Genomic DNA, 12,458 nt, shown 5'->3' with positions numbered 1-12,458 from the left:
GACTCTTGATTTGGGCTCAGGTCATGATCTCATGGGTTCCTGAGTTCGAGCCTCCTGTAGAGCCTGCTTGGGATTCCTTCTCTCCCTCTCTCTCTCTCCCTCTCCTGATTGCGCATGCACGCTCTCTCTCAAATAAATAAACTTTAAAAGATAAGATAAAATAAAAGACTGACTGGGGCGCCTGGCTGGCTCAGTCGGTAGAATATACGACTTGATCGTGGGGTGGCAAGTTTGAGTACAGGAAAAAGATTCTGTACTGGACAACTGTACTGGTCCAGGGACTAACGACAGGGCTAGGATTGAGGGGGTGAGAAGTGGTCAGAAATTTAGGAGGGAAGAGGAACAGAATAACGCAACTGAGGGAAAAGAGGGGAGGAAGAAGCAGGGGACTAAGAGAGGAGGAGAGAGAGGAGTCCATGACCTTTGGCTGTGAGATGGGCATTGGAGCAGCACGAGGTAGGGGGTGGTGTGGGGAGAACACAGTCACAGGGGGAGGAGTAGACCTGGAAAAAGAGACCAAATTAGTGTCTGAGATGCCTGTTGGACAATCCAGGGATGAGGGCTAGGAGGCAATTATAATAATTACAATTATGGTCATAACAAAATAACTAGCACAGAGCTCTCTGGTTATATTATTCATCACTGATCAACTATACATTGAGCACTGGGGACACAGCACCCACAGTGACAGACAGTCCTTGCCTTCATGGGGCTGATGTTCTGCTGGCAGGGGACTAAAGAGATTACTGGATCAAGAAATATATCTATATCTATATCTATATATCTATATATATATTTATATATAAACATAAACATTTATGTTTATATATAAATATATATATAGATATATAGATATTTTTTAAATAAGCTCTACGCCCAACGTGGGGCCCAAACTCCCCACCCTGAGATCAAGAGTCATAGGCTCCACCGACTGGGCCCGCCAGACCCCCCCCCAGAAATACATAATCTAATGTCAGGTAGTGATAAACCCTCGGGGTGGGGAGGTGGGGATGCGAAATAAAACAAAGCGAGGATTTAGAGAAGGGGAGATCATGTTGGAGAGAGTCTGACGTCCAGGAAGGATTTCATAAATATTTGTTTAAAGACTTAACGACAGAAAGTGGATGGTTGATTTACTGAGTGTTTAGGGAATTGATCTGGTTATCCTCAAAAGATTCCAGGAGGTGAGTTCCTTCCGTTATGTAGCGGAGAAAACTGAGGTAGAGGGGTATCTTAATGACTCAGAAACGTAGTGATGGAAACCCAACCAAGCGAGGACAGGGAAACACTAGGTGGAAATCCCCCCTCCCCCACCAGCTCAGAGGCCCCCGGAAACGGTCATTTGCCAGGGCGGAGGAGGCAGAGCAGAGCGTATTGACCTATGACGTCATCGGGACGTTAAACAGCGTAACATCACCTGGACGTAGACCCATTTCCCTTCCCGGACAGGTCCTCTGGTACTCCGGGACCTCCCGAATCAGGCCTCTCATTGGTTACTCGCTCCATCAATCTGTTTCATTCTTACAGTCTTCCGCCCCGCCTTCCAGAGCCCACCTCTGATAGGCTGACGCGGCCGTCACTTCAAAAAGGTCCGCATTCCTTCCGCCTTTCTCCAGGAGACCGAGGGCGAGAGGGGTGGATCCCAGGCAGCGCCCACCCCTGAGGCTCTGCTTCCGCCTGTAATTGGCTGCCCTGGGTGCCGGTCGCTACGCCACCCGCCTCTTATTGGTCACCCATCCGCCGCTCTGCGCGGCGCCGGCTCCGCCCCCGACGGGTGTTTGTGGTGGGGCTGCGGAGTCGCCGATCCCGCCGGAAGCGCCAGGACAATGGGGACCCGGGACGACGAGTACGACTACCTATTCAAAGGTGCGGTCGGTGGGACACAAACGGGCGAGGGGACGACGGGGAGGTGGCGGACCGAGGCTGCTCTCCAGACCGCTGGGCCCAGGCCGGAGCCCGGGACTTGGGGCCCGGCGGGTCAGGCAGCCGGGAAGGCCAGGGAAGTCTGGGCTCAGTCAGCTTTGCGGACCGGACCGGTGGCCCAGAGAGGCCTGGGGGCCTTGGATGCGCCGAGGCGGGGCTGGGGCCGAGAGGGGGTGGGGCCCGAAGCGGTGGGAGAGGCCGTTAGGGGCGGGGCCTCGGGGAGCCGGGCCTCCCCAGCGTTTGGCGGGCCGGGCTGGGTGGAAAGCTCCATTCGAGACGGGGGCGGGGCCGCCAGAGGCGGGGCTAGGGCGTGGTGGGCGTGCCCAAGAAGTGGGCTGGGACGGGGCAGGTGGGGGTGGTGCTCTCGCGGAGTGGGAGGAGCCAGCCCTGATTGGTAGCAGCCTGTCTGGGGGCGGGAAGAGACGGCATGGTAGGGGTTGAGGTGTGTGGTAGGGGACCCTGGAGTGGGGTGCTGACCCAGAATTGCTTGGAGGGGCGCCTGGCGGGGGGACTGTGTGTGCCAGGCTTGCTGGTTAACCGCAACAATTATCTTTGAACTCTCAGAACTCTTAATATCGAAGTACCCGCCCTTTCCCAAGCATTCCCGCTCATGAATTCGTTACATGAATTCACCCCAGCCCTGTGAAGTCGTCGATATTCTCCAGCCTCTCTCTGTGGGCTTGGAAACTGAGACCCAGAGAGAGAGGGCACGTGTTGGAGCAGGATTTGAATCCAGGTCAGCTGTGGGCTTTACCACCTAAGGAGTATATATGGGACTAATAAGCTTATCAGACCACCTCTCCCCACACATGCGCACTGGTAGGCCTGCTTTCTGCCAGCCTGCTGGAGGATCGTCCCTGCCCAAGGGACAGAGGGCTCTAGAGCCTCGAGTGAGGCCTCGGCAGATCAGGCAGCCATTGCTGGCCTAGCTCCCTAAGCCTGCAGCCCCAGCTGGGAAGACTCCCGCCATCCACATCGCTGGCGTTGTGCACTGATTTCAGAGTCACTGGCTTCACGGTGCCAACCTGGGCTTTGGCCAGGTCCTGTGCTGTCCGTTCTGGGCTCCCTGGACGACAGTGGTTGCCCTTGATAGCTACCCTGGGGCCCCGTGAGACATCATTGTCCTGCCGCCTGCCGCTTGAGGGTCTGCCTCCCAAACCAGCTGTTGGTCTCTCCCCCTCGTTGGGCAAGCCTGGAGATCCCTGGGAGTGCAGTCTGTGTCCGTCGCTGACCATTGTGTCTCCTCTAACACGTTGGGGCTGGGAGCCTGGGGATCTTGGGGCTGTGGAGAGCCAGGTGGAGCGCTCCCTACCTGGGATATCCATGTGGTGAGAGGCTTCTGGGCTGGGGGAGGGCCCATGCAAAGGCCCAGAGTTGGCACACAGCACCGTGGGCCCAAGGAGCTGTGTGCAGGCTGATACGTCACTGGCAGGTGAAGCTGTGTGGTCAGCAAGCATCAGTCCAAGGCCTGACTGAGCCTTGGGGTCTCACGGTAGGGGCCGGGGAAGCTCAATCGGGGCTTTGGGGACTGGCGACAGGTGGACCGGACTCCATCCTGCTGCAACTGGTGCCCGGAGGCCACTGCTCCCCAGGTCCTGACTGGTCACCCGCCTGGATGGGGACCCCCAGGGCAGGGGGCGTTTCCCCAGGAGTCACCGCCAGGTTTTGATGGTCCTTTCCCACTTGTTATTTTCAAGCACTTGCTGTTATAAATAACTCAGCTCAGTGTTTTTCCCAGTCATCTTTTGCCCTTTGGGTTATTTCTTTGAAGTACGTTCCCAGAAGCACCGTTACTGGGTCAGGGGCAGTGGGGCGGCTGTGCGCTTCCCGGGACTCAATCTCCAGAGTCTGCTTCCTGGAAACACAGATCTGACTTCTGCGGCAATTGGCAGGGGTGGGGGTGGGGAGGTTGCCTGTCCTGCTTTCCTCCCCCACTGGCCTCGTTTCCTGAGTTGGCAGGTGCCCTGCTGACCTTTCCAAGCAGAGTTAGGAGTGAAAGTCTAACCCACAAGGTCAGTGCTTCCCAGACTGCGGTCATCTGAGACCACCTATCCACACGGATGCCCCACTCAGTTTTTCACTCACTTAAACGGGACAAGGAAACTGGGTGGGTCTGGCACATACAGAAGAAAGGAAAAGAAGCCAGCAGGTAGGCAAGCCACCACGGTCCCATCACTTGCCAGTGACAAGACAGCTGAGACAGAAACATGAATATACTGTCGCCCCGGACCCTCCTAAGACCCCTGTGGCCTGCAGAGGGGCAGGTCTGGGCATTAGACAAGTGCTCAAGGTAAGAGTGTACCAGAAGGGGTGACAGGGGCCAACTTTCTTTTTTGTTTGTTTGTTTGTTTGTTTGTTTTTTATCAAATGTTTTGCTTCTTTTTGAGAGAGAGAGAGAGAGAGTGTGTGCATGAGCAAAGGAGGGGCAGAGAGAGAATCCCAAGCGGGCTCCGTGCCATCTGCACAGAGCCCAACGAGGGGCTTGAACTCACGAACCGTGAGATCATGACCTGAACCCAAACCAAGAGTCAGATGCTTAACCAACTGAGCCACCCAGGCACCCCACAGGGGCCAACTCTCTGACCTCGAGGCTCGCCAGCCCTGCTTCCTGGTCGGAGGGGGCCGTTCAGGAGCTGGGAGGCCAATGATCCTCCTGCCCCCAACCCTGTGCTCAGCCTCCCCCAGGCTTTAGTCACCTTCTGGCCCTTCCCTTGGCACGGAGAGGCCACACTTTTCACCCGGGACACAGCCTGCCCCTTGTTTAGCCCTCCTGCCACCGCCTTGGTTATGTTGGCAGCCACATCACACGTTAGCTCCCTTGACCTCCAAGACCAAGGCCAATAGAATCCCCCTGGGTGTTTTCCTCACTGCACATTCCCCTCCTCCCGCAGGAGTAAGGTTGTTTATTTGTACCTAATTATAGATCTGCACGTTTATCCTGCTAACATTTTATCCTGTCAGCCATGGGGCTATTTTCCCAGCCTGCAGATCAATCCCTGGGGGCCACCTCTGACCTCTCTTCTGGTAGGCCAGGCTGCGGGGTCCACAGTGGGAGCAGCTATGTCCCCAAGGGCCGCCGAGGACTTCCTAGAGCCCCTGGCCACTCACCTAGACTGTGAGGATGTGGGTTGAAGTGGGACGCTGCTGAGGTAGCCCAGGACCTTGTCCTCCAGGCTTTGTCTACCCCTGGACCATCTTCAAGTCCTTTTGGGAAAGGGGTCGAGCAGAGAGTTGCAGCCGGCACCCAGAGAACAGGCCAGGCCCCAGTGCTCGCCCGCCTCTGCTGAGCGCTTCCGAGGCAGCCTCCTGGCTCTCCAGCCCAGGCAGGCCCCCCACCAGACCCGCCGGTAAGGACCCAAGCGCACCATCTTCCTCCAGTGAGCAGCCTTCCCTGTGTCTTGGCTTTGGGCACCTGTCTGTCGTCTACTCTGATGCCCCAGGACATGGCTGTGGCAAGATTGCCCCCAAGCGCCAGTCCCTGGGGCCTGGGATGGTCAGGGCTGGCTTCCTGCAGGAGAGGCAGGGTCCTGTTCTTGCTGGAGTAGGGGAGCCAGCTCCCCTGTCCCCGCAAATGGCCACTCAGTCCATGAGTGTCCTGAGTGCGGGCTCCAGGGGTGCCGTGCTATCATGGGGCAGGTCAGTGGACCCTGGGCTTTAAGAAGTGCCAGCTCCTTGTTTTTGCCAACTGGGCTTGCCTGCTCTGCCAGCCAAATGGCATGTCCAGGGAGGCAGTTTCCCTGGCCATTGGTGCCACCAACTTCTGTGGAAATTCTACGGGCTGTGTCCTCAAGGGCCCTTTATTTCCCCTAAGACAGTAGATCACTTGTGCCTTGGACAATGCCGTTCTCATTCCCAGCCTGCACAAGGGGCCAGCCTGGCCACTGCCCCACCGGCCACCTCTCTGCATTGGGCACCGTGTGCCAGGGACTGTCCAAGCAGCCTGGCCTTCCCGTCGTTCATCTGGGCTGTGGCTGGTGGCTCTCATCCTGCTCTGGCCTCCACTTTCTCACTGGGGGACCCTGGACCAGGAACTTTGTCACTCTGGGTTGAGTGTCCCCAACTGTAGAAGGGGAATGATAATATGAACATTTGTCCCAGGGGTGGCCCTGAGAACACAGTCACAAAGCCTTTAGGGCTGAGCCTGGCCCGAGGTGCTAAGGGGCTTGTTGGCTAGGCCACAGCAGAGTGGGTGGGGCCAAGGGGACTCTGAAGTTGTATAGTTGCGCCAAGGCTGGGAAGGGAGGGAGCAGGTAGGGGCGGGGATACAGGGCAGGGCCCAAAAGGCACCCTCTTGGTCATTTCCTGTTCTATTCCTAAGGGTATAAAAATTGTGAGCACACCCCTCCAGCCTTGGCCAGGTCCCCCTGGCCGTGTGGGAAGGAGGGGAGGGCTTGGGGGTGTAGGTGGTGGGCCCCACAGCATGGCTGAGAGCCACGGGCCCATGTCCGTCCCCACTCTTTCCACCTTTCTCTGAAGTCAGCTCGCCATCTTCTGTTGGGCACCCCCAGTGTCACAAGAGAACACTGGCCCTGTTATCACAGGTGTCGTGGGCCAGGCCACATGGTGGTTTGAGGGGAGAGGAGAGGCCTGGCTTGAGGGGTTTTGAAGGATGAGCAGGAGTTTGCCATGTATTCCAAGGGTCAGGAAGCCCCCCCACCCCCGCCCCTGAGCTCAGCCCTGGATGCAGAAGACATGGGTTCAAATCCTGATGGACAGCTTTCCAGCCAGGAGGACCTGGGCAAGTCACTGTCTGGTGAGCATGGTTGGGAGGTAGGAGCGAGCCCGCGTTAGGCTTGGCATTCTCCCGCTTCCTAACCCGTAAAGGTTACATGAGACATGTGTGTGAGGGGGGTCTATCAAGGGCTTTCTTAGTACAGACTCGTTAAAAAAAAAATTTTTTTTTAACATTTATTCATTTTTGAGAGTGACAGAGACAGAGCATGAACAGGGGAGGGGCAGAGAGAGAGAGGGAGACACAGGATCCGAAGCAGGCTCCAGGCCCTGAGCTGTCAACACAGAGCCCCATGCGGGGCTCGAACCCACAGACTGCGAGGTCATGACCTGAGCTGAAGTCGGACGCTCAACCAACCGAGTCATCCCAGTACAGGCTCATTAAACATTCTTCTTGCTCTTAGTGTTCTTGGCTCTAAAGTAGCTGGCCGAGAGAGGGTGCTGGGTCCTGGGTGCCTTGCCTGCCTCCTCACCTGCGGCCTGAGGATGATAACCTGGGCATCCTCCAGGGGGCAGGGAGGCTGGGACGCTCCACCGGCCGCCTTGGCATTGGTTCATTCTGCAGGCGTGGATCAGGTGCTTCCTGCGTGCTGGGCGCTGCACCAGGCCGGGACCCAGCAGGGAAGGAGACTGTCTGAGGTTCCTGCCCTTGTAGCCCAGTGGGAAAGACTAAATAAGTAAGTGAAGGCTGCAGTGTGAGAGAGTGGGGAGTGCTGTGGAGGAAGTCAGGTGGGGCAGGGAGTGGGCTTTTAAGCGGATGGCAGCGAAGGCCTCTTTGGTCGAGTGCCATCAGAGGGACCACACTGAGGAGACGAGGGCAGACACCAGGCAGGTACCTGGGGAAGAATGGTCCAGGCGAAGTGCAACGTGCCCCTGTGTATCTCCTAGTCCTGGTGAGGAGGCCCGTGTGGCAGGAGCAGAGAGGGCGAGAGGGAGAGAGGGAGGAGGGGAGGGCAGGGAGGGCCCGGGGCAGGTCATGCAAGGCTCTGTGGGTGGGCCTGGACTTGGACTTTTATCCCAGGGAGGTGGGCGCCCTGGAAGGCTGTGGGCAGAGGAGGGCGGGGCCTGGCTTGGCAGCTCACAGGCGCCCTCTGGTGGCCTCCGGGAAAACAGCCTGTTGGTACGAGCGTAGCCACCAGGGCTGCGGAGGGACGCGTGTGTTGCGGACCAGAGTGGGGGCGGTGACGCCGGTCAGAAGCCGTGGGAATTTGGGAATGCACATATACAACTTTCCACCGAGGAAAAACTTTTAACTAGGGCTGTGGGTGACCAAGCCTACAGCCCCCGTGACTTTCCACTGGACAGGCCCACCCTTGGGTGCCAGAGCCCAAGGCCCCCACGTGTGGTTTCCGCCTGGGGTCTCTGACCAGACAGCCGCGTACTGTTTCTTCGACGTTGTACGTACAGCCGCGCGTGCGTGTGCGGCACATACACTGTGCACACACAGACGTGAGACTACCTGGGTCTAAGGACAGCCTCTTGGGCTCAGACTCCTGGACCATGTCATGTGGCCCTGTCACAGAGCCTGGGGCGCCTTGGTCTCTAGAAGCAATGCTTCTATGGCTGGGGCAGGAAACTTGGGAAAGAGAGGGATAAAGGCAGAGACTGGAGGGGCCTGCTCTGCCCTCCTCAGGACGACTCTTCCTCTGGATGTCTGCAGAAAGGGCTGACTCTGGGGCTGTGGGGGTGGCGGGCTCTGTCCCCTCCCAGCTGCATCCAGAGGGCACATTCCTGTTCCGCATGAGCCAGCTGTGACTGTGCTGGGGCCCGAATGTGGATTGGCTTGCAGCAGCTCTCCAGAAGGAAGCAGAGGGTGGGCGCGGGGGTGAGGCTTCCCATTTCCTGTTACTTACAGCTCCAGAGACAGACCCCTGCAGGTAAGAATCTAGGGGAACTGTGGTAATAACCGCTCCCCTGCCTGTCTTAGCACGCTAGATGCTAGCGGAGTTCTGATCCTGCCATTTCTCCTCGAGTCCCCCTCTTGCAGAAAAGGCAGCCCGGAGAGGTTAAGTGACTTGCCCAAGGTTGCCCAGCCCTGGAGCTTTCTTGGCCACCGGGCTGCCGTGGAGGTTCAGGGGTTCCGAGTGGGATCCCCACCCTGCCTGCCTGCCTGCCAGAATGTCTGGGTCCCTACACCGCAGCTGAGGCAGCTCTGCTCTGAAGAGACCAGAGACGGCAGGGGTGTCGTGCTGTCCGCAGTGGCTGTGCTTCTGGAAGCCCAGAGCCTCTGTTTGCTTCTGCCCCGGGAAACGCGGTGCCTCGGGCTCCGACCGCCCCGATGTCGGTTTCCAAGTTGGCTCCGCACCTGGGACGCCACCATTCTCTAGGTGGCCGTGGGTGGTGTGTGGGCCTTGGCTCGGGGACGCCGGCCCGCAGAGTCTTACCCGTGTCCCTCCTGCCCCCAAAGTGGTGCTCATTGGGGACTCAGGCGTGGGGAAGAGCAACCTGCTATCACGCTTCACCCGCAACGAGTTCAACCTGGAGAGCAAGAGCACCATCGGCGTGGAGTTTGCCACCCGCAGCATCCAGGTGGACGGCAAGACCATCAAGGCGCAGATCTGGGACACCGCCGGCCAGGAGCGCTACCGTGCCATCACCTCTGCGTGAGCGACAGGGCCGGGGTGATGCAGGCAGCCGTGGGTGGGGGGGCCCCTGGGGAGAAGGATGGGTAGGACTCGCGTCGGAGGAGGAGAGAGCGGATCTCTGAGGGCAGGAGGCCCCGCGGTGGAGGGACAAGACCCCCAGGAGCTAGGGGATCCTCGGGAAGACCCGTGTGCCCAGTCTCGGCCACTCTGTGACCCCGGGGCAGGCATGTCCTGCAGTGTCTCCGGCCCCCGGAGTCCCGTGAAGCCCTGCGGTTTTGCTGGGAGCTGGCTGCACGATGAGAGTTGTTACCCCGGACCGGCTTGGGCCCCTGTGGCCGCTCGCCAGCCCTGCCTGCCTTCTCTCAGCTTCCCTCTGCGCTTCAGCTCCCACCTGGTCCCACACCTGTCCTGTCCTCCCACGCGGCTCCCGGCGCTCCCCGGCCACCAGTACCCACTGGGGCTGCCTCTTCCCAGACCTTCCCTGTCAGTCGGCTGCGTCCTCCGGACTCCCCCCGCTGGTCACCTTCTCATGTCCTTAATCCCTCGGGATGGGTGTGTGTCCGTCAGCCTCCTTGGTGGTCAGGCTGGCCAAGCCTCTGGTGGGCGCTGGAGCTCTTGCCCAGCAGTGGCCCTTTCCTTCTCCCCTTTTGTGGCCGACCCCAAGGGTGTCTTCTGACTTTGGGTCCCAGACTACTTCCTCTGGTCCCGTATTCCCCAGCTGAACCTGGGGAGCAGAGCCTGAACCTCGGGATACAAGCGTCTCCCGTGAGGCCACCACGGCTGCCCCTCGGGTGGGCCCTGTGCCTCCTGCTCTGTGTGTGGGCTGAGGAATGCCGCCCCCGGAGCCTGGTGCAGGGAACTGGCAGCCGGCTCAGGCTTGGGCCCCGCGCCCCGCGTCCTGCCCCACAGCTACTACCGCGGCGCGGTGGGCGCCCTGCTGGTGTATGACATCGCCAAGCACCTGACCTACGAGAACGTGGAGCGCTGGCTGAAGGAGCTGCGGGACCACGCCGACAGCAACATCGTCATCATGCTGGTGGGCAACAAGAGTGACCTGCGCCACCTGCGGGCCGTGCCCACTGACGAGGCTCGTGCCTTTGCAGGTGAGTCATGCTGGGCCGGAGCGGGTGAGGCTGGGGGCTGCCGGGGCTTCCCCCATGGGCCACATTCCCGAAAGGCATGTGACTGAGGCATCGGAGAAGCATCTGGAAGTCAGGCAGCACCCCCACCCCGGCCCCTGCCATCTTCCCTGTCTGTGCCCACGGCCTCAGTGCCAGCTTCCCCTTCCTGATGCGTGGGCATCTCGGTCCTCTCTCTTTGACCCCAACCCTTCTTTTTCCTGGGCCAGGCAAGCAGCGTCCCCGAGAGGGCGCAGGACAGCACCCTCCACCACCTCCCCGCTCACCTGGGCATTATTCTTTTTGTTCCAGAAAAGAACAACTTGTCCTTCATTGAGACCTCAGCCTTGGATTCCACCAACGTAGAGGAAGCTTTCAAGAACATCCTCACAGGTGGTCACAGGGCCTGGCTGAAGCCATGGTGGCCCCCCGAGTGCCTGGGGAGGGCGGGCGTGACGGGAGCACCGGCCACTCGGGTTGCAGGCTCCGGAACATAACCTCTGGAGCTTTCTTCTTTAAACCTGTGAGTGGGTCTGGACTGAGAACAGACATGGCGTGCTCCATGGGCTCAGGCCAGATCGCGGCCCTGCTGGCACTCAGGACATAGAGACCCTCCCTCCACCCAGCTTCTCCAGGGGGTCCCTCCCTGGCTTCACCAGAGAACAGCCAGCTTGGGCAGCTGCGGAGCAGGCGGCATCAGGGGCGCAGGGCCCTCGGGCTTCTGAGAGTTTATTCTGGGGGGGATGGAAGGGGAGCGCTGATCTTACAGGATAAGAGGCCGGGCGTGGGGGAGGGCTATATGTGACCAGATACGGTCTTGCCTTGCTGAGCACACAGCCAGCACTGGGTGAGGGTGGAAACCTCCAGGAGCCCACCCCCTGCCACGGTTCCCCTTGACCTGACGGGGGGCACAGTGGGAGCTGTGGGCTCAGCCTGGGGGGCGGGGGGAGCGGGGGCAAGGCGCGAGGTCTAGATGAGCCCTGCAGGGGGGCGGGGCGCGCAGCGCGCTCACCCCCTGCTCCCCCCACTCCCCCCCCCCCCCCCCCCACCGCAGAGATCTACCGCATCGTGTCGCAGAAGCAGATTGCAGACCGCGCTGCCCACGACGAGTCCCCCGGCAACAACGTGGTGGACATCAGCGTGCCGCCCACCACCGACGGACAGAAACCCACCAAGCTGCAGTGCTGCCAGAACCTGTGACCGCCCCGCGCCGCCCCGCGCGTGCGTGCACGTCCTCCGCCCGCCCCTCCCCCCGCCGTCCTCCCTGCCCTCCCCTCTCCGCCCCCTCCGTGACTGGTTCCTGCCCTCCCATCGAGCTCCGCATGGCTGGCCGGGCCGGGGCCCCGGAAGAACAGGAGTGGGCGGCACCTGCCGGCCCGCTCGCTCGCTCGCTCGCTCGAGGAAAGCCGGAAGCCCCGGTTTCCTCTGGGGCCTCCGTGTGCATCTCGGCGGGGCGGGGCGCATGGGCCAGGAGGATGGGCGCACCGAGCGGGCTTCTCCGGTTTTCCACGGCAGACTCCAGGGAGCGATTGCCTCCCGCCCTCTGTGGCCAGTTGGCCCAGCTGGTCCGCGCTCCCCATCCGGAACCCCCTTCCGGGCTGATGCTCGAAGAGCAAGGCGCCAGGGGGCCGGGGCAGGCGGACACTCTCGGCTCTCGGCACCCCTGTCCCCCCCACGCACAGCCAGCACCGGCACACGCACCGGCACACGCCTTCGACCTCTCCCGTGCGTGCGCGACTCCAGCTCCCGCCTGTAGATTTATGCTGGGAGAAGACACCCCCCCCATCCCCCTCCCCCTCCTTTTGCACGCGGCGCGCTCTCCGGCCCTTCCCTGTGCCCCCCTCTGTCTTGTCTCCCGTCTGGTCCGGAACCTGTTTGCAAGTGAAGCAATATCTCCGTGTTTTGTATATACAACCGCTCTTGTAGCCTTTGGTTTTTTGTTATTGTAGAGAAACACAGATTCTTTATACACTTTGTAAGATTTACGCCAAACCCCAGCTCTCGATCTCTTATTCTCCCTGTGGCCCCTGCACTGTTGCCCCGGATGCCTCATTTCTTCAGCCCGTTACTAAAATGTATACTCCGACTTCCTGTACAGAAA

At 60.0% G+C, this 12,458-nt stretch overlaps 1 protein-coding gene across 1 annotated transcript; it reads left to right on the top strand.

Annotated features, from left to right (window-relative positions):
* Window positions 1-1,674: 1,674 nt before the first annotated feature.
* On the top strand, window positions 1,675-12,458 carry RAB11B (RAB11B, member RAS oncogene family). Its single transcript, XM_045491817.1, has 5 exons — window positions 1,675-1,866; window positions 9,062-9,257; window positions 10,149-10,342; window positions 10,670-10,750; window positions 11,412-12,458. The coding sequence occupies exons 1-5, from the start codon at window positions 1,827-1,829 to the stop codon at window positions 11,555-11,557; spliced, it is 657 nt and encodes a 218-aa protein (XP_045347773.1). The 5' UTR covers window positions 1,675-1,826; the 3' UTR covers window positions 11,558-12,458.

This window comes from Leopardus geoffroyi, chromosome A2, assembly GCF_018350155.1.
Source record: "Leopardus geoffroyi isolate Oge1 chromosome A2, O.geoffroyi_Oge1_pat1.0, whole genome shotgun sequence".
NCBI classification, from domain to species: domain Eukaryota; kingdom Metazoa; phylum Chordata; class Mammalia; order Carnivora; family Felidae; genus Leopardus; species Leopardus geoffroyi.
This window is presented reverse-complemented; position numbering and strand designations above follow the sequence as displayed.